Source organism: Bubalus bubalis, chromosome 11 (genome assembly GCF_019923935.1).
Source record: "Bubalus bubalis isolate 160015118507 breed Murrah chromosome 11, NDDB_SH_1, whole genome shotgun sequence".
Classification (NCBI taxonomy): domain Eukaryota; kingdom Metazoa; phylum Chordata; class Mammalia; order Artiodactyla; family Bovidae; genus Bubalus; species Bubalus bubalis.
In genome coordinates this window covers 80962551-80988430 of record NC_059167.1, presented here as the reverse complement: position 1 = coordinate 80988430, position 25880 = coordinate 80962551, and the positions used below count along the sequence as shown (strand labels likewise).

The 25880-nt window shown below is 43.6% G+C and overlaps 2 protein-coding genes across 8 annotated transcripts in view; one reads left to right on the top strand and one right to left on the bottom strand.

Annotated features, from left to right (window-relative positions):
• The window catches only part of SLC7A7 (solute carrier family 7 member 7), a 39747-nt gene extending 36139 nt beyond the window's left edge, over positions 1 to 3608 (top strand). For all 7 annotated transcript variants that reach the window (XM_044925286.1, XM_044925287.2, XM_044925285.2 and 4 more), the window contains 6 exons: positions 755 to 878; positions 1128 to 1231; positions 1503 to 1599; positions 2336 to 2485; positions 2693 to 2876; positions 3101 to 3608. In XM_044925286.1, the coding sequence (XP_044781221.1) occupies positions 755 to 878; positions 1128 to 1231; positions 1503 to 1599; positions 2336 to 2485; positions 2693 to 2876; positions 3101 to 3207 (766 nt within the window). In that variant the 3' untranslated portion in view covers positions 3208 to 3608. The remainder of the gene's footprint in view (positions 1 to 754; positions 879 to 1127; positions 1232 to 1502; positions 1600 to 2335; positions 2486 to 2692; positions 2877 to 3100) is intronic.
• Positions 3609 to 3857: 249 nt separating this feature from the next.
• On the bottom strand, positions 3858 to 18024 carry OXA1L (OXA1L mitochondrial inner membrane protein). Its single transcript, XM_006066524.4, has 10 exons — positions 17868 to 18024; positions 17265 to 17426; positions 7908 to 8121; positions 6229 to 6372; positions 5873 to 5958; positions 5266 to 5430; positions 4975 to 5079; positions 4726 to 4888; positions 4558 to 4638; positions 3858 to 4473 (listed from the first exon to the last, which is right to left on the bottom strand). The coding sequence occupies exons 1-10, from the start codon at positions 17928 to 17930 to the stop codon at positions 4337 to 4339; spliced, it is 1320 nt and encodes a 439-aa protein (XP_006066586.1). The 5' UTR covers positions 17931 to 18024; the 3' UTR covers positions 3858 to 4336.
• Positions 18025 to 25880: the final 7856 nt, after the last annotated feature.

Here is a 25880-nt window from a genome sequence, read left to right as displayed (position 1 = left end):
ATAATAAACTCCTCTTGGCTTTGAAAAACAAGAGCATTCTTGATATACATCTAGTGTTGCAACCCTGGGAGCAGACAATAGCTGATGGAGGCCTGGGTGGTGCTTCCACCTACTGGACAGAAGCTGAATGACTTGAATATTTGCCCCTCTCTACCCCAGCCCCGCTCCAAGTCTCACTGCAAAGAACATTTATAAAGATCATGGCTTATTTTGGGCCAGAGGGACTATGCGCTGTCTTGGCCAAGGGCTAGGGTAGCACTCAAGGTTCTCAAACTGACTAAGGGACTGGGGTGGGCATATTTCTGATTGCTTGTTCAGGTGTACATATTGTTCTTACTGAGGGCCTGTCTTACCCTCTAGAGAGATTAGATTTCAGTTTCCCTCCATAATTTCTTTTCTATTTAACCTTAAGACAAACTTTCCAGTGTTGATAATCTTGGAGAAGGAAGCCTGATACTAAGAAACCTCGAGTAAAACAAAACAAAACCTTCCCGTGCTATTATCACACTGTGACACGGTTATTTGTTAATCCTTCCCCCTTTTTTGTGTGTGTAGGCCTTTCTCTGAATCTGATATATCTTCCACCTGACGCTCTTTAGTTCTTGAGTTTAAGCCACTCTCCAACTTAAAGGCAAAAGCACTGGGGACTGCCTTGGAGGCCCCAGCCCTGGATTGGTGCGGGCAATCTAAGAATCAAAGGCCAATGGGGCTGAGACTGTGGGACTAATGGATCTCCTGTTCTGTTTGGCTGCAGGAATCTGCCCCTCTCCATTGGCATCTCCATGCCCATTGTCACCATCATATACATCTTGACCAATGTGGCCTATTATACTGTGCTCAACATGAGGGACATCCTGGCAAGCGATGCTGTTGCTGTGGTAAAGGATTTTCACTAGCAGAAGGGTGAGGGTGTGTTTGTGGGCTCTGGGATATGATGTCACTCCTCAGAGTCCCAGAAATCCGGTAGTCCTTGGAGTATGCTTAGGGCACTGGGCTTGTCAGGTCCTGTTAGCCATGCTATGTAAGAAGGGTTGGGTTGCCAGCAGAGGGACCAGGGGGCATGCTCTTCCTTGCCTTCCATCTCTGTTGGCTCTTGCTAATGACTCCTCTCCATTTCTTCCCCTTAGACTTTTGCAGACCAGATTTTTGGAATATTCAATTGGACCATTCCGTTAGCGGTTGCATTATCCTGCTTTGGTGGCCTCAATGCCTCCATCGTGGCTGCGTCTAGGTATGAGTGTCTTCTTTTACTGAGGAGTATTGTAAAGAGCTATGGCAGGGCCAGACTTACAGGATCCACTTGAGTCACCATGCTCCCCAAATGATAGTCAACCCTTTGGCCTCAATTCCATCAGCGGCCTCCAGTGCTCACACATCTTGGTATTCAACTTCTTTCCAAATTAATCAAACCCTTTTGATGGAGGGAAGGACTTGTGGCACATGAACCTGGCCACACCCATGCCCCCCAGGTTTTTCAGCCTCTCCTATCTTACCCCAAATAGGCTTTTCTTTGTGGGCTCAAGAGAAGGCCATCTCCCTGATACCATCTGCATGATTCATGTGGAGCGGTTCACACCAGTGTCAGCTCTTCTCTTCAATGTAAGTGATCTCAAGGTTGGGCTGAAAGCCAGGTAATGGGGAAACTTTAGTAACAATAGATACAATTGTTCTGGCTTCCAAGAAGCTCTAAATATTCTAATAGAAAAACTATCATCAGACCGTTCACCATGGGCAAGGCACTGTGCCAGCTGCTGCGGTGGTTCTGAAGAGAACCCACCTTCTCTAACGAATGGTGGCCTCGGCGTCTAGGGTGGGGCACAATAGTCATGGAATACATTGTAACGGCTGCTGTGGCAGATGATGTAGTGTTTATGGGGAGAAATGGTCATTTCTGTAGGGGTAGAAGTGACAGACAGACTTTGGAGAATTTGAAATGGGTCTTCCAAGTTTAGGGTTGCAAATATTGATGGGCTTTAGGTTAGAAAAATGGCATCAGCAGTCTGGAGGTGTGGAGTTGGGTAGTAGAAGGTAAAAGCTGGACGTGTAGGTTGGAGCCATTCTGGAGAGGTTCTGGGGAAAAAGCTATTTGAGGAATTGTTTCGGGCTGTGTTGTATAGAGGATTAAGCTGGCAAGGATTTGAAGAACGGGCTGAAAAAGGCTACTGACTTGATAGGAAATGAATGAAGTTAAGGTGGCAAATGGGGTGGGAACAGAAAAGGACAGTTGGAGAAACTGAGGACTTAACAAGGGGGGTGGATCTGTGGGATAAAGGGAACTGGAAACTGCTTTGCATGACAGAGGCTGACAGGAGCTGACGTGGGCTTGTGCCTACAGGGTCTCATGGCGTTGATCTATTTGTGTGTGGAGGACATCTTTAAGCTCATTAACTACTACAGCTTCAGCTACTGGTTCTTCGTGGGGCTCTCTATTGTGGGTCAGCTTTATCTGCGCTGGAAGGAGCCCGACAGGCCTCGTCCTCTCAAGGTAGTTCCTCTCCATCCCACATTTGCTGCACCTGCTCCAGGGATTCTGACACCTACTCAGAAACCTTGGCCCAGAACTGTGGGTGGTACTCATTGAAATGAAGGGGATGACAGGAAGGCTCAGCACTCTGCTCTACGGGAGTGGGGGGTTATCGTGGCTGTCCACCCTGACCTGTTTAACCTCCAATTGTTTCTTCTGGGCCCTCAGCTCAGCCTGTTCTTCCCCATTGTCTTCTGCCTCTGCACCGTCTTCCTGGTGGCTGTTCCACTCTACAGTGATACCATCAATTCCCTCATCGGCATTGGCATTGCTCTCTCAGGCTTGCCCTTTTACTTCTTCATCGTCAGAGTGCCAGAACACAAACGACCTCTTTGGCTCCGCAGGATTGTGGGTAAGCCTTGGATCCTTAAGTCAGCTCAGCTGTTGTACAGCTTAGGGTTGGTTTTTTTTCCTTTTGCAACTCTTATTCTCCCAAGCCACCTCTGCCATAGCCCCTACCTGTTGTTGAAGTTTAACTGAAATTGTCCCCTCGGGCCCAGCCCCACTCAGTGCCACTTGGACTCAGTCCAGTTGACTTGACTTCTTCTCAGTTCTGACTCAAACCTCTCTTTGTAGCCTCTGTCACGTGGTACCTCCAGGTCCTATGTATGTCAGTTGCTGCAGAGATGGATTTGGAAGATGGAGGACAGCAGTCCAAGCAACAGGATCCCAAGTCTAAATAACCACAAGAAATTTCGAGATGTGGAAAGCAGGGGCTTCTATCTCCTGCTGGCTGGAGGCAAGGAAGTTGAAAAGGAAAGCTCACTTCTTTGGAGGCCTCGTAGGCAGCTTCAGCAACCTCTGAACTTGCTTTCTGAGAGATGGAGAGTAATTTATTTGTTTTGCTACATATTATTCCTGGTTTCTTTTAAAGGGACATAAAGCAGACTGTGATGGGAAGCATGCTAGGTGTGAGCTTGGATGTTCCAGTGGCACGTTCCCATGTGTTAAGATATCCACTCACCTCCAGTGTGCCTGCCCACTCCTCTTCCACTGGAAAATCCAACAATGCTTTAACTTCCTGTCTCCTTTAGAGACATGAAACTGTCACAGGTGCTAGACAATAAAAGGGTATGCTTCTAAACTCTGAGTGGCTCCATCATTTTTATACAGTGTCTTAGGGATAGTTTCCATGAACCAGGCAGGAAGACTAAAAACAATCTTATGTTAGAAAGAATCTGAGCATTTCTTCCCTCTTAACCCAGTTGCTGAAGGCTGATGCAATCAGCCTCTACCCAAGAGAACACCTATGCTGCTGTAGCAAAATGCTAGGTTATTTGATAAAAGCTGTATCAACTTCTGTTCCTCTTATCACTAAGAAATTGAGCACATCTACTTCTTGAAGGATATTTTATACGTAATCTTGGGATAAGTGAATGTGGTTCCTCCATATACATTCACCACTTACCAGGCATACACCTCTGATGACAAGGGGCAAATACGGGCGTGACAACACATCTAGCCCTTCATGCTGTTACAACACTGAGATGCCTCCTAAGATCGTGGGCCAGCAAGAGCGGTCATCACCCAAGCTATTCTTTCTGAAGCGCTCAATCCATTTCCATTTAGTAATTGTTAGGAAGCAGTGTTGTAGCACAGAGGTTTACTAACTCTGCGGACGGGAAGATCCCCTGGCTCCCAGGGTTCTTTCACAATCAGGTGGAAGAGTCTGTAGTGGAATCCAATTTTAAAATGAACATCAGTATGTCCCACAGTTTCTAGGTCTGGCGCAAAGACCCAGCATGAAATCGTGTTCGAAGGCTGAGTCTCTGAAGAGACAGAGTTCCTGCCAGTGTGAGCAGGCAGCAGAGGTCAGCCAAGCGTGTCACGCCAGGGCTGCTTTGACTTTGCTTTGTTGCTGCTGCTGCTGCTGCTGTTGGGGGTGTTGGGAGGGTCATTCTTTCCATGCTGCAGCAGAGGGTTGTGGGCAAACGTCTGTCGTAACGGACCTGGGGAAGAAGAGAAAACAAATCCCGATGAACGAAGAAAAGGAAGAAACAAATGACAGAATTTGGCCTGCAAGGGTTTTTTACCCCTGGCAGCGAGCTCCAAGTGGTTCTGCATACGTCGTTCCCGTTCCTGTAGCTGATGGGCCATTTCGGCATTCTTCCAGCCTGTGTGAAGGAGAGGAAGACCATTGGTCCTGGACTCATTTCAAGACCACGTTCCCCCTGTCCTTGTCACAGAGGACGGGCCCTTACCTTGTTTGAAGCTCTTTATGAAGCCTTCTCGTGGAGGTAACTTGTCTGGGTCGTGCACAACACGTTGGGGAATTTTCAGTACAGTGCGTACAGCAGGAATACGGAGACAGGCCACCTGGCCCAGGGAAAACATGTTGGAGGAGAGCCAGTACATGAACACTGCCTGGATGAGAAGAGAAGGCACTCAGAAGCTGCATCTCTGGGCACCTTGCCAGGAGACTTGGAGACAGCCCCTAAGCCATGACCTACCGTGGGGAAATGGATAGTTATGGGCAAGACTGCCAGGGGCATTAGTCTGATAAAATTTCTCATCCACTGAAGGTCAGAACTTTGCATGCCAGTTTCAGCACCTAACTGGGAAAAAAGAAAAAGCAAGGGAAGAACATACATTTGACAAGCAAATGCATGTCATTGATCCTGGCTCAGATCTCTTACCTATCAGTTCTGTTTCTCCAGGGAGTGAAGAATGACCATTCTATACAACTGCTTTCCTTTCACTCCCCACTCTGCAGGACAGGCACTTGGCGAACCCAGGCTTACCTCAAGGACACCCCACATTGTAGCTGTGACCACCAGAGGTAATACGTAGATGGGGTCAGATAGTGTGAGATCCTGGAACCACCAGAGACCACCTGTCTGCAGGCTGGGCACGGGAAGGTTGGCCATTTCTCTCAAGGCAATGAAGAAGGAGATGAAGATCGGGGCCTGTGACACAGGATAAACAGTGTCAGTACCCTTTAACAGAGGGGACATTTTAATTACTCCGTTATTGAAACCCATAATGGGTTTATGTAGCATAATATCACCGCCAACCTGCTTTTAGGGTTGGTGACCCCATAGACGGCAGCCCACCAGGCTCCCCCATCCCTGGGATTCTCCAGGCAAGAACACTGGAGTGGGTTGCCATTTCCTTCTCCAATGCATGAAAGTGAAAACTGAAAGTGAAGTCGCTCAGTCGTGTCCAACTCAGCGACCTCATGGACTGCAGCCCACCAGGCTCCTCTGCCCATGGGATTTTCCAGGCAAGAGTACTGGAGTGGGGAGCCATTGCCTGGGAAACACAGAGGAGGTAATCTGATTTTTAATTTTTGTTGTTTCTTTTAATCTGATTGTTTCTGAAGTTAGAGGGGAAATGTTTTTTGCTCACCTGAGTCAGTGGTAGAATGAGAGGTCTAAAGAGTTTAATATCATGCTTTTTCTGGTAGAATGTCATCTCCGAGGAGGCCCTGTAAACTGGGAAGGGAGTAGAAGTTAATGGTTGGGCTAACAGCTAGGTTGGTGGAGGTGACCATCCTCATAACCTGGCCCATGAGTCACATCTAACTGACTCTGGCCAGGCACTGGAAGCAACAGGCCCAAGAAGCAGGTATATCTCAGAACTTGTCCAACTGTAGTAACTCCCAATTTGAGTTGTTCCCCCTCCTACCCATTGCCCCCTCCCTGCCCCCAGCTGTATGTAGGGAAAACAGGTCCTCTCCCATGCTCATTCTGCGACTGACTCACATTCTGTGTGGTTTCCTGTCAACTTGGCCTCTCTGATTCGAGCGGAAAACTTCTGAATCTCTGGCAAGTGATTGTGAATCTTGGCTGCCTCTCGTTGGCCCTTCACGATGAGAGGAAACACCAGGCAGCGGGCAAGGACTGTGCCTGGAAACACAAACTAGGAGTGGAGTGACATTCTGCATTCTTCATCAAGCCATTCTGTAGCTGGGCTAAACGTTTCTAGGTCCTCCCTGAGAGGGTCTCTTGCCTGGACTTTCCCACCCTGTGGCTCATGCCCACAGGCCCCAAACAAAGGGCGCGGTGTGACTCAGTTCCTTTGAGGCTCAGTCCTCTGCTTTGACATCAAAAGTCTGGCATTAACTTCTCCAAACAAATGACCAGCAATCTTATTTCCTCAAAAAGGTGACAGAAGCTACTTTTATAGATCAATGGTTTCCAAACTTTTCTATGATTAATGGACTCCTTTTTTCCTCAATTCTAAGTGTAACCACAATATACATAACAAATAAAATCAAGCTACCCTGGGTGAGGAGGCTTGTCTGACTGTTAAGACTGTTCCATCTTTGGAATTTGCTTTGCTCAGAAGCACTTTCACAGAACTCTGGGGCTCCCAGGAATGAAGTCTGAAAAATGCTGTCCTAGAAATGTCTGGAATAGGAGGTAATCTGGTGGCCTACTGCTTTAACTCCTTCCTATTTCTTTTCTTACATTTCACATTTCCTGATCATTTCAACAAATATTTATTTAGTTGATGGTATCTGTGATAAGCAAGTGGGCCTGGGCTGAGAAGAGACAAGGGGGAGATATACATTTAAGCTTTATCACCATAATGATAAATGGTGTGAAGTGGACGGAGAAGGGAGCTAAGGACAGAACCGGGAATACCAGCACTGAAGGGGCAGGTAGGGTACTGAGCAATGGAGACGGGAGGATATGGACAGAAAGTTGCAAAAGCCAATGGGCAGGTTCCACACTCGACCGTGTCTGATGCAGAAAGGGCAAGTGTGAAAAGTGGACTAAGAAATGATATCACTGGCAGTTAGAACAAGGTGGTATAAGTCAGACTGCTGAGGGTCACAGAACAGAAAGAGAGAAAAGCCTACTGGGTGTAGAATACTCTTTTAAATGATAGCTATGAAGAGACGGAGAAAGGGTAGTAGTTAAAAGTGAATTAACGATGAGGGGAAAGAATTTACTAAGAAACACATGGTATGCCTGCACACACCTATATGTTCAGAGAAGGCAGTAAAGATGGAGAAACTGAAGACATGGGGGAGAGAAGATCACTGGAGCAATGTATGGGGAAAAACAGAATTTAAAGCAGTTTTAACCTTATAAGAGGAGCGATGTGAGTGTCTTCCCATCTGACCTGACCTTCTGCTCTTTTGAATCAGGCTTCATCACTTTTACGGAGGTCCCCATACTTAAACCCTACCCTCACATTCAAAAACTTACACTTCTTAAATCCTAGATGATCTAGTGGTTTTAAAATGCCCCTCAAGATATACAGTGGCGTGCATCTAAGTGTCATGAACCTCTTTCACTCATTTGCATCATCGGCTTTTCTCAGCTATAAACTTATGCAACTATTTCCTCTATCCACGCATAGAGCTGCTATCTTTAAAGTTCTACCCCAAACCCCCATTTCCTTTACCCTTGTACAGATATGTTCCCCTTACATGCAGCAATGGCTCCCCACCATGGTAGGCCTAGGTTAACATGCATAAATTCAAGTAAGTTCTGGATCAGTCCCACTGGGGTGTAGGACCCCAGCCCAAGTTCAGCGAAGCTCTGCTCCGCAGCAGCTTGGATGATATCTGCGGCCTCTCCAGAAGCCACTTCAGGTACTGCTGTGGGTGGGGGAGTTGCAGGAATGACTGGAGGGGCCGGAACCTGTGGGGGAAAAAAGTCATGTATTATATTCGGTCCCTAGAGGAGGAAATGGCAACCCATACTAGTATTCTTGTCTGAAAAATGCCATGGACAGAGGAGCCTGGTGGGTTACCGTCCAAAGGGTCACAGAGAGTCGCTTGAGCGACTAAGCACATTATATTCAGCAGGGTGCAGACACATAGAAAACGAGGTCCCTCTTACAATAACCAACACCGGGGTACTTACTCTCTGGACTCCCTATTTCTTGTTCTCCCATGGTAGCCTATACTGTTCAAAGAATTCAAAGCTTAAAAACAACATTTAATGTCAGGAAGTCAATTAAAAATTATTTTTCTAGGTTTTATGATGCTTATGGTATTTGTCAGTTTTTCAAAAAACATTACTTTGTAAAGGTTTCTTATTTTAAATACATATTCCTGTTCATTATTTTTAAAAAAGGATATTTTATTTTCCTCTCTAAGCAGGAAGATAAGTTACTCGGAATAAGACTTCATGACTCTCCTTCATGTTAGGAAGTTATTTCTTATATTAGTATTTTCCAAATTTCAGTTGCATGAGCATCACTGGCACAATTTTGCATACACTTAAACTATTATAATTTTTCTTTAAACAACTCAGTTTTTAAGATGATATCTACTTGGTGCTCAGAAATATTAATGTCCATGAAATCAGGGACATGCAAGTTGTAATTGTGTCAAATGAAAAAATGCACAACCTCAAAGTTGAGAATTGTGTTTTATTTGGGACATTACTGACACAGCCCAGGACACAGCCTCTCAGGTCTGAGGAAGAAGCAAGGATATGCAAGAATTTTTGCAAAACAAACAACCAACCCCCAAAAACCAGGTAGTCAAACACCAAAAGATTACTGCTAATTCAAGAAAAACCAGGTAGGTGTCTCAAGTTAATGAATTTAGTGCTTTTCTATTTATGGAAAGCTACAAGAGCCTTGGTTTATTGAAATCATTCCTTTGATATATACCTTAACTTTCTAGGGCCAGTATTCTGCTTCTCCATCCTGAATCCTCTCAGGATGCACTACAGGGGTGGCTGCAGTGGCTGATGGCCCCGATATACTTTGTTTGCTGACGCGGCAGGTGAAATTCTTTGGTCATAAATTTTTTCTCTTTTTTTCCTCTTTTCAGGTCATAAATTTGACCAAAAGTTGGGAGGCATTATGACTAGTTTTGTCCCATGGCACTAGGAAGGCTGATGTGTAGATCTGGCAAAGATTCTGCTGATAGGCTACTCAAACTGCTACTTTTGGATCAGGCCCTGTTGATAATCTAAAATTCTCTAGATTGCCTGTGAAAGACCGCTATGTGGAAGAAAAATGTTGCCTGCCATATGAGTAAACAAAGGGTGCAGCAGCCATCAGCTACCCTCAACTGTATACCCTGAGGGGATTCAGGATGGAGAAAAACAGAATATTGGTGCTATATACTGGTAGCTCAGACTGTAAAGAGTCTGTCTACAATGCGGGAGATCCGGTTCGATCCCAGGGTCAGGAAGATCCGCTAGAGAAGGAAATGGAAATCCAATCCAGTACTATTGCCTGGAAAAGCCCACGGACAGAGGAGCCTGGTGGCTATAATCCATGGGGTCACAAAGAGTCGGACACGACTGAGCGACTTCACTTACTTACTATACTTAAGGTGCTTATCAAAGGAATGATCTCAACAAGCCCAGACTCTTACATCAGTCTATACATAGAAAAGTGCTAAACTCATCAACTTGAGATATCTGGTTTTTCTTTAATACTATTTTTTTTTTTTTTAAATCTTTTGATATTCTGACTACCTGTTCCCCGCCACCTCCCCAAACTTCCATATATCCTGGCTCCTCTCTTACCTCTTTGGAACAGTCCCTCAGAGCTTATCTGAGAGGCAGTCTTCCAGGATTAAGTCCTTAGCAAGTTCACTGAATAAAACATAATCTTCAGCTTTTAGGTTGTACACTTTTTACAGTTAACAATTTTGGTGACTACAAAAGGATCCAGAGTATACCTCTCTCCTTCACCTGAACTCTATGAGGACTTACGGCCTCATATTAGCAGAGGCCTCTTGGGACTGTCTGCCTCCTTGGAGAGTCCAGACAAATCAGGGGGATTCTTGGATCTCCTGACTACTGCCTGATGATTCTGAGTTTTATTTGGCAGTGTCTAACTGGTACCTGGCTCCCCAGCTGAAAGATACTAGGGGAGCCCAGATGAAAGATGGAGAGTTGCTCAGTAGAGACACCAAGCAGTCTAAACTGGGTGATTAGATGAGAGGCTGGCCTAACATCTTTGCCTCCAACTAACACTCTAGCCAAGTCTATGTATGTACAAAACTTATAAGTACTCATTTAATTGGGAATTAAAGGAAATCTTGCCCTGAAAATGGCCAATATGGGGCTCTTTTATTGCATTTGCAGTGAAGTTTGACCAACCTGGATAACTACGATGGTGTGATCACTCTGAGCCAGACATCCTGGAGTTTGAAGTCAAATGGGTCTTAGGAAGCATTACTACAAACAAAGCTAGTGGAAGTGATGGAATTCCATCTGAGTTATTTCAAATCCTAAAAGATGATGTTGTGAAAGTACTGCACTCAACATGCCAGCAAATTTGGAAAAACTCAGCAGTGGCCACAGGACTGGAAAAGGTCAGTTTTTATTCCAATCCCAAAGAAGGGCAATGCCAAAGAATGTTCAAACTGCACAACTGCACCTATTTCACATGCTAGCAAAGCAATGCTCAATATCCTCCAAGTGAGGCTTCAACAGTATGTGAACTGAGAACTTTCAGTTGTACAAGCTGGATTTAGAAAAGGCAGAGGAACCAGAGGTCAAATTGCCAACATGCTGAATCACAGAAAAAGCAAGGGAATTCCAGAGAAACATCTACTTCTGCTTCATTGACTGTGTTAAAGCCTTTGATTGTGTGGGTCACAACAAACTGCAGAAAATTCTTAAAGAGATAGGAATACCAGAACATCTTACCTGCCTCCTGTAAGAAAGGAGAAACCTGTATACAAGTCAGGAAGCAATACTTAGAATGGGACATGGAACAACAGACTGGTTCCAAATTGGGAAAGGAGTACATCAAGGCTGTATATTGTCATCCTGCTTATTTAACTTCTATGCAGAATATATCATGTGAAATGCCGAACTGGATAAAGCTCAAGCTGGAATCAAGACTGCAGGGAGAAATATCAATAATCTCAGATATGCAGATGACTCCACCCTAATGGCAGAAAGTGAAGAGGAACTAAAGGGCTAAAGGTTCTAAAGAACTAAAGGTCGAAGAGGAGAGTGAAAAAGCTGGCTCAAAACTCAACATTCAAAAAAACTAAGATCATGGCATCCGGTTCCACTACTTCATAGCAAATAGATAGGGAAACAGTGACCGACTTTATTTTCTTAGGCTCCAAAATCACTGTGGACAGTGGCGGCAGCCATTAAATTAAAAGACGCTTGCTCCTTGGAAGAAAAACTATGACAAATCTAACAATGTATTAAAAAGCAGAGACATCACTTTGCCCACAAAGGTCTATATACTCAAAGCTATGGTTTTTGCAGTAGTCATGTACAGTTGAGAGAGCTGGATCATAAAGAAGGCTGAGTGCCGAAGAATTGGTGCTTTCAAACTGTGGTGCTAGAGAAGATGCTTGAGAGTCCCTTGGACAGCAAGGAGATCAAAGTAGTCAATTCTAAAGGACATCAACACTGAATATTCATTGGAAGCACTAATGCTGAAGTTCCAATACTTTGGCCATCTGATGTGAAGAGTCAACTCACTGGAAAAGACCCTGATGCTGGGAAAGACTGAAGGCAAGAAAAGGGGGTGGCAAACGATGAGATGGTTGGATGGCATCGTTGACTCAATGGATATGAGTTTGAGCAAACTCCAGGAGATAGTGAAGGATAGGGAAGCCTGGCATGGTGCAGTTCATGGGGTCACAAAGAGGTGGGCACCACTGAGCACCTGAACAAAAGACTCCTGTATCTTTCCTTACACAGAAAAGTGCTAAACTCATAAACTTGAGACACTTGGTTTTTCTTTAACAGTAATCCTTTGATGTTTCAACTACCTTTTTGTTTGTTTTGCAAAACTCCTATATACCTTGGCTCCTCCCTCACCTCTTTGGAACAATCCCTCAGAGCCAAGAGCTTGCATCCTAGTTAAGTCCTCAGTAATGCCCCAAATTCTCCAAGCCAGGCTTCAACAATACATGAACTATGAACTTCCAGATGTTCAAGCTGGTTTTAGAAAAGAGAGAGGAACCAGAGATCAGATTGCCAATATCTGTTGGGTCATCGAAAAAGAGAGTTCCAGAAAAACATCTACTTCTGCTTTATTGACTACACCAAAGCCTTTGACTGTGTGGATCACAAAAAACTGTGGAAAATTCTTAAAGAGATGGGAATACCAGACAACCTTACCTGCCTAATGAGAAATCTGTATGTAGGTCAAGAAACAAGTTAGAACTGGACATGGAATAACAGACTGGTTCCAAATTGGGAAAGGAGTACGTCAAGGCTGTATATCGTCACTCCGCTTATTTAACTTCTATGCAGAGTCCATCATGAGAAATGCTGGACTGGATGAAGCCCAAGCTGGAATCAAGATTGCCAGGAGAAATATCAATAACATCAGATATGCAGATAACACTACCCTGATGACAGAAAGTGAAGAAGAACTAAAGAATCTCTTGATGAAAGTGAAAGAGGAGAGTGAAAAAGTTGGCTTAAAGCTCAACATTCAGAAAACGAAGATCATGGCATCCAGTCCCATCACTTCAGGCAATCAGATGGGGAAACAATGGAAACAGTGAGAGACTTTATTTTGGGGGGCTCCAAAATCACTGCAGATGGTGACTGCAGCCATGAAATTAAAAGATGCTTGCTCCTTGGAAGAAAAGCTCCAACCTAGACAGCATATTAAAAAGCAGAGACACTACTTTGCCAACAAAAGTCCGTCTAGTCAAAGCTATGGTTTTTCCAGTAGTCATGTATGGATGTGAGAGTTGGACTATAAAGAAAGATGAGTGCCAAAGAATTGATGCCTCTGAACTGTGGTGTTGGTGAAGACTCCTGAGAGTCTCTTGGACTGCAAGGAGATCCAACCAGTTCATCCTAAAGGAAATCAGTCCTGATTATTCATTGGAAGGACTGATGCTGAAGCTGAACTTTCCTAACTTATGAAAATAACACCAAGTTATTATTTTTTCTTGCTGAAAACGTTGCCAAAGAATATGAACTTACTGACTTTTAGTAAACCTAGGTAGAATAAAAGATATGTCTAATTGATTAAGCCAGCATGCTTAAGCTAGCTTTAACACCAGATATTAATTTACTACTTCCTAGATCACATGAACCCGAAATTCATTCTGGCCAGTTTCCTTTATATTTAGAAAGAGTTAATTTGTAAGTACTTAAAGTCAATTAAATAGAGGCCTTTTATAAATTTAATTTTGAAAAGTATATCCAGAGGTAGTGACATCTTATATGTATAATATATATGCTGCTGCTAAGTCACTTCAGTCATGTCTGACTCTGTGTGACCCCATAGATGGCAGCCCACCAGGCTCCGCCGTCCCTGGGATTCTCCAGGCAAGAACAGTGGAGTAGGTTGCCATTTCCTTCTCCAATGCATGAAAGTGAAAAGTGAAAGTGAAGTTGCTCAGTCATGTCCGACCCTCAGCGAGCCCATGGACTGCAGCCTTCCAGGCTCCTCTGTCCACGGGATTTTCCAGGCAAGAGTACTGGAGTGGGGTGCCATTGCCTTCTCCATAATATATATACAGACATACAAACAGATAATACTAGAGATCTCATAGTTTCATTAAAATACTTAGTTCTGTGGAAAAGGAAATGGCAACCCACTGCAGTATTCTTGCCTGAGAAATCCCATGGACAGAGAAGCCTGGGGGGGACTACAGTCCATGGGGTCACAAAGAGTCGGACACAACTGAGCAACCAACAACAACAACAAAAAACTTAAGTTTTGAATCAAGTATTAATAAACTTACTAGTTTAGGGGCTATATTTACATTTCTGATTTGTTTTCAAGACAAAAATAGTTGCTTTTAATTTCCCAAAGAACTGGTCAATTGCCCAAGTGATACTAAGACTGATTGGCCAAACTAAATTTTGTTTTCTTTTTTAATCACTGACTTCCAACTAAACTGAAAATCAGGATTTCTATATTATAGAACTTTAGGGTTCAATTTACTATGTCTTCAAAAGTTTTATAAGGCATTCAACAAAGGCCCTCTTTCTGAGTGCACCAGTTAGACCCAGAGCAAATCTCTATTACTATTTTTGCTAGCCCTGGAACATCAGCTCCCAGTTTTTACATTATGGTGTGTGTGCTCTGGTAACCCTACTGGTTTCCTTTAATATGCTTAATTACTATAGTCTGAGGAGCAGATTTATATGCCCTGTCTTATAATAATAACAGGCAGGGGAGTGAGACATGATGTCTATCCCACAATAAGGCAAAAGAAATATAATCATCTTACATAAAGCCCATTTAAATATACCAGTTTTGATAAATTTTTATCTCATTTCTATCAACTTCTATAACTTTAACTTTAGTCTCTGTCAGGATCACATCAAGTCTTGGTCTTAGAAGCAGTCCAGAAACTTCCTTTTTAATAAAATCATTTGATCTATTTTTGTATAAAAGGCTCTGGGTTCCCAGTGAGAGGTTGAGCCAAGGGACTCAGGCTCTTTTATCAATTTTTTAAAACTTAATCAATTGCCATAATCGTTGTTCCAAGCAACTGTTAGTCAGATATCTCTGTGTAAGTTTCTTCTAGCCTTTAGGGGGAATAAAAGCTAATACTGGGACCAATAATGTTGGTCCATCCAACCTAAGGTAATGTGTTGAAACCTTTTTTTTTAATCCTATTAGCATCTGTTTTATATATCTTATTTCTTAATATAACCACTTAAAGATTTCTTTATCCATTTGGGACACGAGTTCTTTAACATTTCCACTTTAGTGGGAAGAAGTTTCTAGACTTTCTCTTCATTTCTTAAACCTCCGTTAATCAACCTAATCAACATTAATTATCTTCATGTTTTTATTAGCATCTGTAAAACCCACTCACTGAAGGGAAACAGAAACCACAAATAAGGTTGCCCATACCTTTTTTAAAAAACAAAAAAACTAACAGAATTCTTAGGTTAACTACTGTGTGTGTGTGTGTGTGTGTGTGTGTGTGTGTGTAGTCACCTTCTGTTTTTTTTTTCCCATAGGTATCAATAAACAGCTGTATATAATGAGAGCTCTGTAAAAATGTATCTATGAAGACATTTTTCCAATTTAAAGCATCAATGGTTATTGACAGGTGGCACTTTAATTATAACTCAAATCATTAAGACAAAAGAGGTACTCCTACAAGAAAGTACAAAGGATGTAGCCTTCAGAAGATCTATAAAGTTTACTCAAAACAGTATAAGAAAGTAAAGGTCGTTATTGTATAGGCTGATGCAACCAAGATTAAGACGACTGAAGTCCCTGAGAATTGGCATGGTCAGACAAAAGACTGCCCAGAAGCTCAGTCTATTTGATTGGCTGCTGAATGCACACCATACATGTACTTTCTGGATAGCAGAAACCAACTTCTCAAAACATACACACATTGAGGCGCCTAAGATCAGGTAGGACATTTACATCTCAAAGACACAGAAAATGGAAGTTCCCTCTAGAAGGGGTTTTGTTTCTTCGTAAGGTCAGAATTCTGAAAAGATGTTTTATCAAGCTGGCTTTCTCTTACTGCATACAAAATAAAAAAGCCTCATACTGGCCATTTTCAGGGCAAGATTTTCTTTAATTCCCAATTAAGTACATACTTGTAAGTGTAAGTACAGAAATCCGGCTGGCTTCCTGAAAAAATGTTAGACCAGCTTCTCATCTAATCACCCAGTTCAGATAGCTCAGAGTCTCTCAACTGAGAAAATCCTAGGATATTTCAAATGGGGAGCCAGGTACCTGTTAGACATTGCCAAATACAAGGATTATCAACCAGTAATTGGGAGATCCGAGAACCAGGAGAGACTCACCCACATTTGTCTGGACTCTCTGAGGAGGCGGATAGGCACAAGAGGCCCCTGCTTGTACCAAGGCCCCAGTTCAGGGGAAGGGGAAAACGCTACTCTGGGCCCCTTCGCTGGTAGCCCAAACTGCCCACTGCAAAAAAAACAAGACCTAAAAGTTGAGAATTGTGTTTTATTTGGGGCATTACTGAGGGGCTTCCCTGGTGGCTCAGATGGTAAAGAATCACTCTGCAAAGCAGGAGACCAGGGTTTGATCCCTGGGTGGGGAAGATCCACTGGAGAAGGGAATGGCTACCCACTCCAGTATTCTTGCCTGGAGAATTCCATGCACAGAGGAGCCTGGCAGGCTACAGTCCATGAAGTTGCAAAGAGCTGACTGAGCGACTAATACTTATTATTATTACTTGGGTCTTAAGCCTAGGACACAGCCTCTCAGCTCTGAGGGACTATTCAGAAGAGGTAAGGGAGGAGCCAGGATATACAGGAGTTTGCCAAACAACGCCCCTCAGTCCCAGCCCAACCAGGTAATTACAACACCAAAAAATTACAGCTAATAAAAACCAGAAGTCTCAAGTTAATGAATTTAGTGTTTTTCTATGTATGGAAAGATGCTAGAGTTGGGGCTTACTGAAATCACTCCTTTAATATGTACCCTAACTGGCTACTGCTAGTATTGTTTCTCCATCCTCAATTCCCTCAGGGTGCACCTGTTGGGGGTGGCCACTGGGACTGCTGGCCTCAACATCCTTTGTTTACTGATATGGCAGGTGACATTCTTTATCCACATTTGACATGCAAATTATAATTTTTCCAATATACAAACAGAATTGCATCTTATTTCACCATCAGTGGCTTGCCACCATTCTGGCAAACAACGCCTTGTTTACAAGATAAACTTTTCCTCCTGCGCTCTCAATAATTTTACCACTGATGTGAAAATCTATCCCAAGCAGAGATGCTATCATTTGGGGAGTTGGGTGGTGTGTGGACAAGAACACAGCTCCATATTCCCCCTCCTCCCAATCAAAGCAAAATAAAAATAAAATCTGCAAGAAGCACCATTCCTAACATTTCAGGGACGAAATGTCTCTTACCTGGGCTTCTCCAAAAGAGACGGCAGAGGTACTGAGGCCGCGGGGGCCTGGGGCCATGAGCAGGACATAGCGCGGGTGCCCGAGGCACCTGTCGGCTGGGAACCTGAGCCCAGCTGTCAGCGGTTTCCGGGGCCACTGGCAGGGCCCTGCGACGCTGTGGAACTGAGTGGGTAAAAGGGAGATGGAGTCCTTTTATCAGGTAAAATCGCTTATTATGCTCACCCCTCCCCTCAGGAGACAGGCAGCCAATTTCCACAGGTGAGGACTCTTCTACTCCCCGCGCTCAGATTGCGAGCCTGAAAGCATGCAAGCTGTGAGTCCTGCTTCTCAGCTACCGCAGACCCACCCCGGGGCCCAGAAGTTGAGGCTGAGGTTTCTCTAGAAGAGGTGACGCTTGTCCCAGGAACAGACTAAAATACGAGGCTGCTGACCCCGCGGAGTCTGGGACGTAACCCTTCCACGCCCTCATATGACCCGAGGCCACGAGAAGGAGGTCCGGGTGAGCAGGTCAGCGTCTACTCATGCCCGTTTGCACAAGCCACTCCTGGCTCGGCTCACAGGGACAGTGAGGCATCCTGGCGCTCGGCTCCGGGGTATCCTAACCTGACGCTGGGGCCGCAGTAAGCGCAGAAGCTGCCGGCGTCCGCACATCAACGCCAGCGCCATCTTGCCGGGAAGAGGACGTACGTTCGCGTCTGCGCTCTGAGAACCGCAGCCTCGCGGGAGGAAGCCCTTTTGGAAATGGGCGTGAAGTCAGAGCTTTACCACACTCAAGAGGTAAAGGAAACTGGCGCTTGGCGGCCATATTTGAAGTGGGTAAGAAGCCGCAAAGGGACATTAACGAGATCGCGCTGATACTGTTTTCAGGAGATTGAAGTTCAGAGCCTAATAACCGGGTTTTGTTATGGCTGTAAATCCTGAGCGGTTTTCTCTCTATCCTTAAAATCCGCTGTTCTCTAAAAAATACTCTCCAGAGGGTCTTGGCTGTCCTCGGTGTGGGTTTTCTGTATCCAGTGATGTTTGATTTTTTGTTGCTAGGTAATATTGTAATGTATCGGGAAGCCTGGCGTGCTGCAGGCAGTCCGTGGGGTCGCAGAGTCGGACGCAACTGAACTACAACAAATTACAGTGCGTGCTAAGTTACTTTAGTCGTGTCCGACTCTTTGCGACACCATGGACTGTAGCCCACCAGGTTCCTCTGTCCATGGGATTCTTCAGGCGAGAATATTGGTGTGGGTTGTTATTTCCTCCTCCAGGGGATCTTCCCAATTCAGGGATCGAACCGGTGTCTCTTATGTCTCCTGAATTGGCAGGCAAGTTCTTTACCAGTGGCGCAACCTGGGAAGCCCCTGTAATCACTGATCCAGTGAAATTTGAGAATGGTCTGGAATTAGAAATTGAAGGAAGGTAGCTTCTAGGAAATACTTTCCTTCCAGATAAAAAGAGAAAACGTCAAGAGGAGGCTCTATCTTGCGCTTTCCTTAGGGATTGATTGAGGAGCCTCTTGTGACATTGAGGGGACAAATCTTTTTTAAAAATATGTATTTAGTTGCAGCATGTGAACTCTTAGTCAGGACATGTGGGATCTAGCTCCCTGACCAGGGATGAACCTTGGCCTCCTGCCTTGGGAACAAGGAGTCTTAGCCATTGGACCACCAACGAAGTCCCCTAGGGGACAAATCTTTAAAGATGAGAAGTGAACATGCTGAAGATGGTTGTATGGAAAGATAGAAAATCCCCTGGAAAATCCCCGAATACTTGATGATGTCATTGAGCTGTTGCTGTATCAGAATTAGACCCACCTGTCTCCAGATTTTGTTGTGTAAGATAACTGATGGTCTTTATTGTCGAAATCTTTATGATATATTAATAACATATGTTGGATGTCATTGTAAACAAGCTTTTAAAACTTGCTTTGAAAAATTAATACAGAGGTAATGGCAAATATACAGCTATAGAACACTTGGCAAAAAATTGAAAACCAGAAAACCAAAAACCAACCTGTGATAGACTGTTACTTTAGTCAGTCAGTTCAGTAGCTCAGTCTTGTCCGACTCTTTGTGACCCCATGGACTGTAGCACTCCAGGCCTTCCCGTCCAACATCAACTCTGGGAACTTACTCAAACTCATGTCCATCGAGCCAGTGATGCTATCCAACCATCTCATCCTCTGTCGTCCCCTTCTCCTCCTGCCTTCAGTCTTTCCCTGCATTAGGGTCTTTTCCAATGACTCAGTTCTTTGCATCAGGTGGCCAAAGTATTGGAGTTTCAGCTTTAGCATCAGTCCTTCCAATGAATACTCAGGACTGATTTCCTTTAAGATGGACTGGTTGGATCTCCCTGCAGTCCAAGGGACTCTCAAGAGTCTTCTCCAACACCACAGTTCAAAAGCATCAGTTCTTCTGCGCTCAGCTTTCTTTATAGTCCAACTCTCACATTCATACATGACTGCTGGAAAAACCATAGCCTTGACTAGACGAACCTTTGTTGGCAAAGTAATGTCTCTGCTTTTTAATATGCTGTCTAGATTGGTCATAACTTTCCTTCCAAGGAGCAAGCATCTTTTAATTTCATGGCTGCAGTCACCATCTGCAGTGATTTTTGAGCCCAAAAAAGTAAAATCTGCTACTATTTCCACTGTTTCCCCATCTATTTGCCTGAAGTAATGGGATGATCTTAGTTTTCTGAATGTTGAGCTTTAAGCCAACTTTTTCACTCTCCTTTTTCACTTTCATCAAGAGGCTCTTTAGTTCTTCACTTTCTGCCATCATGGTGGTGTCATCTGCATATCTGAGGTTGTTGATATTTCTCCCGGCCATCTTGATTCCAGCTTGGGCTTCATCCAGCCCAGCATTTCTCATGATGTACTCTGTATATAAGTTAAATAAGCAGGGTGACAATATACTGCCTTGATGTACTCCTTTTCCTATTTGGAACCAGTCTGTTGTTCCATGTCCAGTTAACTGTTTCTTCTTGACCTGCATACAGATTTCTCAAGAGGCAGGTCAGGTGGTCTGATATTCCCATCTCTTTAAGAATTTTCCATAGTTTATTGTGATCCACACATTCAAAGGCTTTGGCATAGTCAATAAAGCAGAAATAGATGTTTTTCTGGAACTCTCTTGCATTTTCAGTGACCCAGCTGCTGCTGCTAAGTCACTTCAGTCGTGTCCGACTCTGTGTGACCCCATAGACGGCAGCCACCAGGCTCCCCTGTCCCTGGGATTCTCCAGGCAAGAACACTGGAGTGGGTTGCCATTTCCTTCTCCAATGCATGGAAGTGAAAAGTGAAAGTGAAGTCGCTCAGTCGTGTTCAACTCTTCGTGACCCCATGGACTGCAGCCTACCAGGCTCCTCCATCCATGGGATTTTCCAGGCAAAGTACTGGAGTGGGGTGCCATTGCCTTCTCCCAGCAGATGTTGGCAATTTGATCTCTGGTTCCTCTGCCTTTTCTAAAATCAGCTTAAACATCTGGAAGTTCATTGTTCACATATTGTTGAAGCCTGGATTGGAGAATTTTGAGCATTACTTTACTAGTGTGTGAGATGAGTGCAATTGTGCGGTAGTTGGAGCATTCTTTGGCATTGCCTTTCTTTGGGACTGGAATGAAAACTGACCTTTTCCAGTCCTGTGGGCACTGCTGAGTTTTCCAAATTTGCTGGCATATTGAGCGCAGCACTTTCACAACATCATCTTTAAGGATTTGAAATAACTCAACTGGAATTCCATCACCTCTACTAGCTTTGTTTTTAGTGATGCATTTTGGTAGCCCCAAATGAATCTTCCCTCTCGGTTTTGCACCATTGATAGTTCCTGTCTCTTGAATCTGAGCTGGCCTATGACTTGCTTTGGTCCTTAGAATTCATCCTAGGCCTATGCCTTTTGTGTGTGTGTGTGTGTGTGTTAGTAGCTCAGTCGTGTCTGACTCTTTGTGCTGTGTGTGTGTGTTTGTGTGTGTGTGTGTTAGTCGCTCTGTCGTGTCTTACTCTTTGTGACCCCATGGACTGTAGCTGGCCAGGCTCCTCTGTCCATGGAATTCTCCAGGCAAGAATACTGGAGTGGGTTGCCATTCCCTTCTCTAGGGACTGTCTCCACCCAGAAATCGAACTTGGGTCTCCCACATTGCAGTCAGATTCTTTACTGACTGTATGCCTTAAGAAAGCTTAATAGCTTCTACTTTTGCATTCAGGGGGAAGTGGCATTGGACTTCCATGCTGTGTAAAGTGTAAAGCCCAACCTAACCACATGGAGGAACCCTGGCTGAGGGCTTGGCTAACAGCACCCACTGAGCTCCCAGCCAACAGTCACAACCAACTCTCCAGCCATGTGAAGAAGGTCATTTTGCAAGCGGCTTCTTCAGCCTCTACTGTAGCTGTTGATACTTTAGATGACTCTGTGTGTGGCAGATAGGCTGTCCAGCTCTGCCTAAGTTGTAGAATACAAGCAAATTCAATGATTGTGGTTTTAGCCACTAAGTTTTAGAGTCCTTTGTTGTGTGGCAGTAGATAACTGAAATGAATTAAAATGTTATGTGAATAGGTTTTTGTACTTCAGAAAACATTTCATTACTACTAAAGCTAACCGAGTTCTGCTTATATTAGTTTGCACTTGTTTCTGACTTTTTTTTCTGTGTTTTTTTATTGCCTTTTCATGAAAATGAGCCCTGTTTCCCCCTCTAGATTATACAATTCTAGAGGCAGGGAGCAAGTCTCCTATCTTTTGCACTTTTCCCTCTCATCAAGCTTTGTTTTAGGACTTCTCTGGTGGTCCAGTGGCTAAGCATCTGCTTTTCGGTGCAGGGGACTCAGGTTTGATCCCTGATCGGGGAACTGAGATCCCACGTGCAAAGCCTGTACACTGCAACTAGAGTCCGCATCCTCTAGAGCCCATTCTCTGCAACTAGAGAAGCCCTTGAGACTAGAGAAAACTCTTCCTTGAGCTGCAGCAAAGACCCAGCATGACCAAAAATAAATAAAAGTTAAATAAAAGGTTTGTTTTAATGGAACGCAGAATTCTGTGACAGACTTTTGGTCAAGTTGTTTCCATTAAAAAGTGCTGATTTTCATACATGCTGCTATATTTAAATAGATAAACAACAAGCACCTACTGTATAGCATAGGGAACGCTGCTCAATATTCTGCAGTAATCTAAATGGGAAAAGGAATTTGAAAAAGAATAGATACATGTATAAGAATAACTGAATCACTTTGCTGTACACCTGAAACTAACACAGCATTGTTAGTCAACGATGCTCAAATATAAAATAAGAATTTAAAAATGTTCAAATAAAAAATTGCTGATTTTAATAACTAATAACTTTAAACTGCACATACAAAACAGATGGTCCACAAAACATTCTCCTTTCCTTCTGAAGGTTTTGTGATGCAGTGTTATCATTAACCCTGTCTTTTATTATTGAATGTAAATAGCCAATTGAGACAAACAGTTCTGAGACTATTCTTCCACCACTGATTAAGACTGGGGTGGCAGATATTGGGGATAATATTCATTTAGTCTTCTGAGCTTTCTGGGAAGACTTGGTGACCTTGCCAGCTCCAGCTGTGTTCTTGTCCACTGTTTTGATGACACTCACAGCCGTCTATTGCATGTCATGAACAGTAAAAAATGACCCAGAGGAGGATAATCAGAGAAGCTCTCAAAACACATGGGCTTACCAGGAACCATATCAATGATGGCAGCATCACCTGCTTCAAGAATTAGGGGCCGCTTCCAGCTTTTCCTCAGAATGACCATCAATCTTCAGCTCAGTAAACTTGTGAGTGATGTGAGCTGTGCGACAGTCCAGCACAGGTGTGTATTCAGCACGGATCTAGCCTGATTAACCCAGCTACTTCCATTGGTGGGTCATTTTTGCTGTCACCAGCTGCATTGCCACAGTGAATATTTTGACATCAAAATCCACGTTGTCCCCAGGAAGGGAGTCACTCAGAGGTTCATGATGCATTTCAATAGACTTTACTTCAGTTGTAACATTAACTGGAGAACACCAGTCTGCATTGGACATACAGGGACAGTACCAGTGCCACCAATTTTATAGATACCTTAGAGGGGCAGATGCAAGGGCTGGTCAGTTGGAAAAATTGGTGGCAGGAGGCAGTCCAGAGCTTCAAGCAGCGTGGTTCCACTGTCTTTGCCATCTTTACAGGTGAATTTCCAGTCCTGAACCAAGGTGTGTTAGCACTTGGCTCCAGCATATTGTCACCGTTCCAACCAGAAATTAGCACAAATGCTACTGTGTCAGGGTTGTAGCCAATTTTCTTAATGTAGGTTCTGGCTTCCTTAATGATTTCCTTGTAGTATCTCTTGTAGCCAATTTTCTTAATGTAGATGCTGGCTTCCTTAATGATTTCCTTGTAGTATCTCTTCTGGCTCTAGGGTGGCTCAGTAGAATCCATTTTGTTAACACTAACAAGTAGTTGTTTCACACTCAGAATATAGGCCAGAAGGGCATGCTCACAGGTCTGTCCTTTCTTGGAGATGACTGCTTCAAATTCATCAACACCAGCAACAACAATCGGGACAGCACAGTCAGACTGAGATATGTCTGCAATCATGTTGTTGATAAGTCTTTGTGTTCTGGGGCATCAATGTTGGTTACATAGTACTTGCTGGCCTCGAATTTCTTTGGGGAGATATTAATGGTGATATCTCATGTTCAGCTTTAAGTTTATCCAAGACCCAGACATACTTGAAGGAGACCTCTCCCATCTCAGCAGCCTCTCTCTTCAAGTTTTTGATGGTTCTTTGTCAATTCCACCACATTTGTAGATCAGATGGCCAGTAGTGGTAGACTTGCCTGAATCTACCTGTCCAGTGATAGCAATGTGGATATGAATCTTTTCTTTTCCCATTTTGGCTTAGATTTAGTGATGGTTCTTATGACACATGTTCCTGGTGGCAAACCCATTGTGAAAAAGCCTTTTGCACCTTTTTAAAAAAAATTTTAAAGTTGCCTTTCATTTTGTTTATTTACTAAAAATAATTCTCTGTATTGTTTATTAATTTATTCTTTGGCTCTGCTGGGTCTTTGTTGCTGCTTATGGGCTTTCTCTTCATTGTGGTTTGAGGGCTTCTCACTGATGGCTTCTCTTGTTTGGGAGCACAAGCTCTGCACTAGGGCTTCGGTAGTTGTGGCATGGACTTAGTTGCCCCAAAGTATGTGGAATCTTCCTGGACCCGGGATTGAAACTATAGCCCCTGCATTGGCAGGCGGATTCTTAATCACTGGACCACCAGGGAAGTCCTAACTTGAGAACTTTTAATTTCCTCTTCTCTCCTCTGCTTGTATACATAATCTTTCTTCCCTGTGTTGGAACATACAGACAGACACACACACACCAAAAACCTTTGTTTGACTTCGATGGAACTCTTAGCCTCTTTTCTAATCCTTTTATTGTTGCTGGTTTAAGAATGAAACTCTATTTTCTAATGCACAGTCGCTCCTGGTTCTACTCTCTTGACTCCTCCTGCTCCTTCAACTTCTGTCCCCGTGATTCAAATTGCTCATTGAATAGCAGTCCTGGCTTCTTAATCACAAGGCAAAAGTGCTTTTTCCCAGCCCTCCCTGTTTTAGCTCCTCTGTGGTATTCGACACTGTTGATCTCCCTTTTTTCTAAAACTCTCTTCTCTTGATTTTCATAGCACAACATATGATTTTCTTCTCATCTTTTTGTTCTAAACTTTTCAAAACAGTTTGGATGACTAAATGTCATTGAGCCTAATTTCCATTTCCATTTCGCAGTTTGAAGGGGTCATGAAGTGGTTGTGGGTGTTACCAGAAGCCAGTTGCTGTTCATTAGGCTTTGTAGGATGCTGTGCAGTGATGTCAAAGCTTCCTCTCTTGAAAGTCTAGGTATTTGATTGTGTCCAAGGCTGGTTAAAGTAACCAATCCTATAAGAGATTAATGCTCCCTATGTAGTATTTTCCCTAAACAGAGCTTACCTTTCCAATTCTATAATTCTCTGTTGAAATCTTTCAATTTCTAATCTCTCTGATAGATTAATTCCATTGCTGGGGCAATGGTCAAACTCTCTCTTCTGATTTTTGCTTTTCATTTCCTAATGGTGTGTGTTGATTTTACTTGTCGGGTTTTTAGAGTGCTGGAGGTGTTTGGTGCCAGCTCCCAATGTTCAATGTGAGAAAAAAGCCCCACTTTCTTTGACAGGCTTTTATTCGTAAATGTAGGAGTTATTTAGCATAATCTAGATTTTGAAAGGTAGAATGCTTCTTAGAGATTTTGTTTGTTGTTCAAGATGCAGAAAATAGAGCTCGTTGACTTGAGAAGAATTGTCTCTCCATAAATAAAGAGCAATTACTTAAAAACATCCTACTGGGAAAAAACAACCCGGTCTTATAAACAATTTCTTTTTGTATTGTGCTGAGTTGTAGGCGAACTTCTAGTTCTTACTATTGTTAGTTGATACTTATCACGAAGCCTTGTGTGTTAGTCGCTCAGTTGTGTCCGACAAATGAAAATGGAAAAGGGAGCTTTTACAACAAAGAAAATAGAAGCCTGAAGTTATTTCTCTGTGAACTTTAACTACTGTTTATTCCTGATTTCAAAAATGGCATATTTTAACAGAGCCTTAAAAAC